At 33.1% G+C, this 8,070-nt stretch overlaps 1 protein-coding gene across 1 annotated transcript; it reads right to left on the bottom strand.

Annotated features, from left to right (window-relative positions):
• Positions 1–1,793: 1,793 nt before the first annotated feature.
• LOC149570217 (glucan endo-1,3-beta-glucosidase-like) lies at positions 1,794–3,272 on the bottom strand. The gene is made up of 2 exons (XM_089822860.1): positions 3,158–3,272; positions 1,794–3,042 (listed from the first exon to the last, which is right to left on the bottom strand). The coding sequence occupies exons 1-2, from the start codon at positions 3,168–3,170 to the stop codon at positions 2,042–2,044; spliced, it is 1,014 nt and encodes a 337-aa protein (XP_089678986.1). The 5' UTR covers positions 3,171–3,272; the 3' UTR covers positions 1,794–2,041.
• Between the last annotated feature and the right edge of the window lie 4,798 nt (positions 3,273–8,070).

The raw sequence follows: 8,070 nt of genomic DNA, 5'->3' as shown, positions 1-8,070 counted from the left end.
AATATCTTTTTAATCCATAAAAGGTCGAAGCCTTATAGATTATATTAACATAAAATTTACAAAATCTCAGTTCAAATAGGCACTGGCAGAAAAGAACATAGAAAGAAAGCCTCTAGTCTTGCTTGGGACTAGGGGTCCTATATAGTGTACAAAGTTAAAAGGTGTGTTCCCTAGTTTCCCTAGTAGAAAAATAACAACTGATGAAGAATTACACATATACAAAGATAATATATAATAATAGAATTCTCTAGAAAATGTGGCATGAATGTGAAATTTGGAATTATTTAATTGAGGAATTAGAATACAACCAAATATTACTTAAAAACCACCAATAGCTCATTCTTAGCTACAATTTAATAGTTAGTCCAAGTTTCTTGATCAAGACTATTAGAATTTAAAATTACTACTAAGTTTTTTTTTTTTTTTAGATGTTTCAAAAAATTTAATATAAATCTTTCAAGCCTTAAAGCTCATGACACCATTTGACAACTAGATGCCTGATAAATCATATTTATTATTTTATCCTTATTTCTTTATAAACTGTCAACTAAAATATTACATTTTTTCAATAAGAAGAGGGCGAGCCCAGACTTGATATATTAAATAAGAGCCATTACATTTCAAGAAGAATTTTGAAATATTAATAAGGTTTCTAACATTACTAGCAAAATATATATACTTAGTATACTATTAAAACAAAACACAATTTTATGAACCATAAAATGATTAAAGTAAATATAATTTTTTCTATATTCCAAGGAAATAACTATAGAGTTGTACATGTATTTATAAATGTTGGTTCGAATTTCTACCATTTCATAAGGACTAATAACTCTTAATTTTATTCCTCTCCTACTTTACTTGCACTTATTTTAACATTTAGACTGTGAAAATATCTAGCCCATTTTTTCATCATTGAGAGTGAAGGTATCCTTGATTTGAGATTGAATTACTATATTTGATTAATGATTTTATGCGGAGAGTAATTTTCTTTAATTAGTGAAATGCCATTTTTATTTCCTTTTCAATGAAATACAAATAATTCCTTAAAGTTACTCATTATATTCCAAATGATATCAAGCAAGTTTTATTATATAGAGGATCAATTGCACTAAAGAAAAAGGTGATACACTTCACTTATTTAGGAGTGGTAATTATTTACAATGTAGAGGAAGGCATAGAAAGCCATGCCTTCTACATTATTGGTGAGAGATAGATAATAATCTAGAGGACATAGCAGACCGAGACCTCTGTATTATTGGTGAGTGATAGATGGGTAGATAATAATCCGGAAAGCTCCAACTTGCAAAATAATTTAACACCCGACTTCAAAAATTAATTCAAGACCATCAAAGTTAATGTTGAGATATTCTAATATACTTTTGTAAACTGCATTTAAAATTTAATTGTTTTCTTTAGCAGATAAAATTTGACCATCATTTATAGAAGCATAATAAAAATATATTTTACACAATGGAGTGCTAATTCCAAGGTAATTACTATAGAGTTATCCATGTATTTATAAATGTTTGTTCACATTTATACTATTTCATAAGGACTAATATGAACTCTTAATTTTATTGTTCTCCTACTTTATTTACAGTTATAACATTTAGATTGTGAAAATATCTAGCCCATTTTTTTAATCACTGAGAGTGGAGGTATCCTTGATTTGACATTGAATTAGTATATTTTATTAACGATTTTATGTGGAGAGTGATTCTCTTTCATTAGTGAAATGTCGTTTTTATTTCCTTTCCAACGAAATGCAAGTAATTCCTTAAAGTGACTAATTATATTCCAAACGATATCAAGCAAGTCTTATTATATTGAGGATCAATTATTACACTAAAGAAAAGGTGATACACTTCACTTATTTAGCAGTGGTAATTATTTACAATGTAAAGAAGGCATAGAAAGCCATGCGTTCTGCATTATTGGCGAGAGATAGATAATTATCCGGAGGACATAGCGGACCGAGACCTCTGTATTATTGGTGAGTGATAGATAGATAGATAATAATCCGGAAAGATTCCACTACCTAGTATGGGGTGGGGGTGAAGTCGACGGGGTAGACGGGAGTTTTGTTGGGATAGAAGAGGCCGAAATGGCGCTGGACATCGGGGCCGGACTCGATGTTGTGGTTGAAGAGGGAGAAAATGTAGGCGTGGATGGGGTTTCCAGGCCTCCTGGGCGTTCCCTGGTTGGAGGAGACATGCCTGATGAGGTTGTTATTGTACGCCCTGGCGTTGTCCACGGTTGCCACCCCATCATCTCCCGCAGAGGGCCACCCGCTCTCCGTAATGAGCAGGGGTAGACGTGGATGTCCCTCTCTTTCAAGCGCGGCAATGACAGAGTCCACCGTCGCGTCGAACAAATTCCTGTACTGAAGACCTCCGTCGTGCACCACCGGGGCGGAGGGTTTGAAGAGCGCATAGTCCAAGGATATCTGGTCCCTGTTGCCCGCGTAGGTATAATAAGGGTACACATTCACCATGAATGGAGAGCCGTTGTCAGCCAAGAACTTTAGCAGAGGGCGGAGTGTGCTCTTTAGATCGTTGCGGAACTCACCCTGAGAGGGGCGCGGATCATAATAAGAATCTCCCGCTCCCGCCAGCACAGATGAGGCCGCCTGGGTGGTGGAGACCTTTATATCCTTGTCCAGATTGGCCTTGCGCAGTGCGGTCTGAATGTTTCGTATTGCGGGGAGGAGATGTGAGACGTATCTCTCGTTTCCGTAATGCAGCACCTCGTTTCCCACCGAAATGTATTTGATGTTGGCGGCCGGGTAGAAGGAGCCAACGTTGTCCCTCACCCACCCATTGGCTGCCGCCTGGTTGCTCGCAACCTTCTCGAGCTCCTCGTTCCTCAATCCAACTATTACTTCTTCTATGCCCGTCTTCTCCAGGGCTCTCAGAGCTTCGACGCGATCATGATCATGTGCCTCCAAAATCCTCACTTTCCCGATGTTGTGGCGCTTCAGCAGCTCCACCACCTCGCGCGGGCTGGGTACATTCCCCGATGTTCCATAGCACACTCCCACTGCACGGGGCATTCAACATTAGAAAATATTCTAATAACAATCACAATCAAAACATACTGCGCCACCGATCTTCCAATTACAATTCTAACAGCAACTTATCTAATGTATACATACCTCTGGCGGCCATAGTTACTCCTCAACTAATTCGGACAAACTGATATCTTTGGAAAAAAGCTAAATATTAATGGCTACGATTTTGGTTGTAGGATGCAATACTTGTGATACTTAGTGAATGAAAACCACAAGGCCCGATTGGGTATTTATAGTTTGCAATCGAGTCGGTCATTGCGGCAAACCATTTGTACATATACTTTGCCACCAGATGCTATGGAAACCATTTAAAGTGCAAACTCTTCAACCCCCCTTATCCCAATAACACGACTACATTCAGTTTCATTTGTTGGAATATAACGCGGATGCATCTTTTAACCTGCTCACGGTTCTACGAGGCTCAATGTCTATCTATCTTCAGGAATAGAATTCAACAGATTAGAGTTTCCGCATAAGATATCTATGCTTTGACAATCGAACATACAGTCCACGTAATTATCTCGATCGCCTCGATCACACGAAACATTTTTACCCATTTGACCTGCAATACGGATTACAATTTCAACCTCAACTCGCCACAAGCTCCACATCACTAGTTTGTACAGCCAAATGACACATATAGCTGATCTTCTCGCCGCAACATCCAGAGTTCTAGTTGCCGCGTACGGTGAAAGAATTGCAGGTTATTTGTATCTCAAACACTTCTTAATTCAACCATAGATCCTGACGAGGACACTTGGGACTTTGACTTGTTATTAAAACGTCATTCCAAGACATTGACAATGTTTGGAAGTTTCTTTTCACTAAATAAATAAAATAAGTAGTTGTTATTATACTTAATTTACGTTCTTTGTGCAATTTTAATCTGTAGTCAATTTTAATTTACATATGATATTATATTAGAAAAAATATTTTTAATATTTTATTTTAATTTAAATCTAAAATTTAAAATATATTTCAGACAGTAAGAAACATAATCTTTTAATTTATCATTGATCATTTGAAATCTATAGCAATCTATCCTTACTTGGATTTCTTTTGTTTCTCTTCAAATTTTCCTAAATCAATGATATTCGTCCACTAGCTTAGTCTTGAAAATCAAAGGGTTTATGACTTGCCTCTTTAAAGTTACAAATAGTTTAATCCCCAAGTTATTCAACAATAATCTACCCTCCACAATGCATCATAATTAGATATTAAATGTATCCAATGATGGTGATCCTTCTCATTGGTTGGATCATATTAACTATCTCATTCCTACAATATATCTGTCACTTCATGTGGAAGAAATTATTTCACAATTCATTTTATAAACTGCAAGCGATTTTCTAGAAGTTAAATCCCAGGCCTAGCATTTCCCACAATTACTAGGATCCCAAATCATCCTTGAGAATTAATAAATTTTAGGATTCAATTATCCTTGTCATGGAGTTATGGTTCTCCTATGCTAGTTTGATTTTATTTAGAGTTAAAAATTGTGTGGCAAATTAAAATTTTCAATTTTCTCAATCATTCTCAAATCTTTACTCAAATAATATCCTTGGAAACCTTTGTACCAATCATTTCCTTGACTTCCTTCCTAGGATAATTGTTCAATGCTTGATAAGTTCGATATCATTTGTCTATAGTACTATACATTAATACCATATTCTTCTTCATAAAGTTAAAGATAAGTTAATTTTACTAACAAAGCTAAAATATTCATAGGTAACTTCACATATGCAAGAGAAAGAAGCACACATGGCTAGTAAAAAATCAAGTGCAAAACAAAAAAAATCAAATTACTTGTGCTAGGATGCAGAATCTAGTGGAAAATATATTGCATTGATTTATATACTTGATTACACTACTAGAACTCGATCACTTTAGTTGTTCAAATGGTAAGAATTCAGAAAAATTTGCATTCAATTTTTTTAAAAGCCTATGTGCAAGTTTTGGGTAACCAATGTATCGGATATGCGATAAGGTTGTGTAATGTTTTTTCCTTTGCATTAGTATTAGGATTGGAAGCAAAAAGTCAACGCAAATTGCAAAACACTTTTTGGATGTTGTTAGACTAGTTTTTTTTTCTCATCACCATTTTTTGGCCCACCATGATCCTGTACATAACCTTTAGTAACTATATAACTGATAGTTTGGTAACAAACTATTATGCACTTTCACACTTTAAAATGTATTATTGCAACACAACATCCTAGTTTATAAATAATTCTTTACGAAAAAGTATAATATTTAATCTCTCTATCTTTCCATGCTAGTTTAAATGATGTAGCACAAGGGAAGGTCTATCCCTTGAGATTTTTATATTCCTCTAGCTGTCTACTATTTCCTTCTCTATAGTTGGTTCTAGGACTCGTCAACTTTCTCACAAGATATAAAGAAATTAAATACATATTGTGGTCAATCACAAAACTTGAGATCAAAATAGAAAAGTACCATTTTTTTATTTAAAATATTATTCACTGGGGTAAATAAGTATTTATTGCTAGGTTTAACCCCAAAAAAGGGCCACACGATTTTTTTCTTGTTTTCATCTGAGGCCTCTTCTCTTTTAGGGTTGTAATGTCCTTTGCATATAATTTTGAATATTCTCCCTCAAGGATGTTGGAAAAGTCGATCTATCCTAGGATCCATGAGTTCCTCCATAATTTTGTAAAAAAAATCTTCATACCCATCCTCTATAACTACATATGTATGACTGTTTAGAGAACCTAAAAGCTGGTTATTTCTATTGAGTTCCACTATCAAGGGTCTATCATCAAAAGCATAGGAAAAACTTCTATCTCTCACTATAACCTATACAAACCCTTGCTTCATTCCACCCATCCCCTCCACTTCAATAATCATTTCATGATAATAAAAATTAGGTTCCGTATATTCTAAGATATATTTTTGGTATATTATATCAATAATAAAGTAAAAAATTAAATTGTTTTTCTCAAATTTAACATCATGATCTATTTTTAACTATTTATGTTTCTACAAATGCCAATGACATTTTATTTATTGAAGAAAAATATGAAAATTTTAAGGTTATTTAGACAAATAGATTAGAAAAGCTCAAACTTCATTTTAATGGCCTTGATTTTTTTTTTGAAGTGGTTTATTGAATTATTTGACAAGTTGGAGCTATTAGCATAGTATAGCAATCACTTTAGTTTCATTTTGTCAACAATTCTTTCAAATTATTCTATCATTTCTTAATGGTATCGTTACATTTTCAACTTATTTTTATTGTGACCCTCTTTTATGAAGAGGTTCCTATTAATTTTGAAACATATCCAAATTTTATCATTCAACTATATAAAGAGAAAGAAATGTATTCAAAAAATTTGTTCAAGGAATATTTATGCATTTTCCCCATTCTAACTAAGCTTATTTCCATTTTTTTTTTTTTGATATATGATGGAAAATCACATTGGAAACTTTCTGTAATAAATCCAAAGTCTTAAAAATTGGTTGATCGGTGGGTTCCAGATATAGACAATGATTGGTAGGATTTTCTTAAGATTTGGAGAAAGAATTAATTAACTCCTCTTTAAATTTTAAGAGGGACACCAACTAGAATTCTAATATTTCTTAATAATATCTTCGTGTATATAATATTTAATCCGTAGTATTGATAGGTAAAATTAATATTGCTTCTTTCTTATTTACTCCTTCATCTAGTATTCATTTAGGAATAATTTATATACTCATAAAAAGAAGAGAGTTCTATGATTGATGATGATTGATCTACATATTCTTTACCTTTTCAAGGGGGAAATTACATAGAGTATGAAAATTTATAGTAGATAATAGATTGGAAGAAACCTTATCATAAATAAGATAGGAAGAAGACAAGAGAAGGTTGAACATGTTGTTGATTGCAACTTCTTCAAGAATTTCAAAGATCTATCATCTGGTTTTATGTTGAAACCACAAATTGGAGTCTTTCTATGAAGGAGTTGGCAGATTTGGTAGTTCTTCTAGACTACGTAAAAGTACAATTAGTTGCCACACTTATTAAAAGGACAAGGCTAACAAAACTAGAAATATTCAACTTGAATGACATAAACTTGCATTGTTTTTTGGAATTTGTGAACACTCTAAATTGATGAAATGTTTAAAATTGGATGAAGTTTATGATTTTTATTTTAGATATATTTTCTAAATTGGAATTTATATTAAAAAAAAAAATTAAGATAATTTTTAAACTGCAAAAAATTAGGGGTCTAGTTCCTACCAAACACTTATATACAAATAAACTGATTTATTTCTAATTTCAAAACATGTTATATATGACATATATAGATAGTTCATGAAGAATTTTTTTATGGTTTTTGACCTAGACTTTTCTCTTTTATAACAACTCCATACCAAATCATCTACAATTGTCATCTTTCATCTCCCACCATAATTCTCATAACATATATATCGAAATAAAAAACTAAAACATACATTCTTGAAGAGAACTTTCTCCTCTAGTACATAATATGTTTTTCAAACTTTTCTAATATAATTAACTATTTTATTTTCTTTCTCTGAATAACATCTTTATAACTGGAACGTATGGAAGGAAGAGAACAACCATATCTTTAGATATACAAGTACCCCTTTGGGAGTGGTCACACATAAAATTATGTGAGGATTTAGCGAGTGTTCCCTTAGCTCAAAATGGAAACCACCTCCTCACCACCCCCTCGCCCCCCATACACACACAAACACAAATTGAGTAGGACTCAATACATTTCTTTTGCACCAATCAAGTTATTGTGAGAATTTATAATTCCAAGTTCTAAAAACCTTGATAAAAATGATATGGAAGGTCATTCACCCTATATCTACTAAAAAATATGGAAAGAATAAATAATCATATCTTCAAAGCTACAATTACTCTTCTAGGAGTGGTCACACATAAAACTTTTAGAGGATTTTGAGTAAGTGTACCCTTAGTTGGAAATTTAAACCGCCTACTCACTCCCCCACACAAATTG

Source organism: Cupressus sempervirens, chromosome 3 (genome assembly GCF_028749045.1).
Source record: "Cupressus sempervirens isolate cs-2001-9-10 chromosome 3, ASM2874904v1, whole genome shotgun sequence".
Lineage (NCBI taxonomy): Eukaryota > Viridiplantae > Streptophyta > Pinopsida > Cupressales > Cupressaceae > Cupressus > Cupressus sempervirens.
This window is presented reverse-complemented; position numbering and strand designations above follow the sequence as displayed.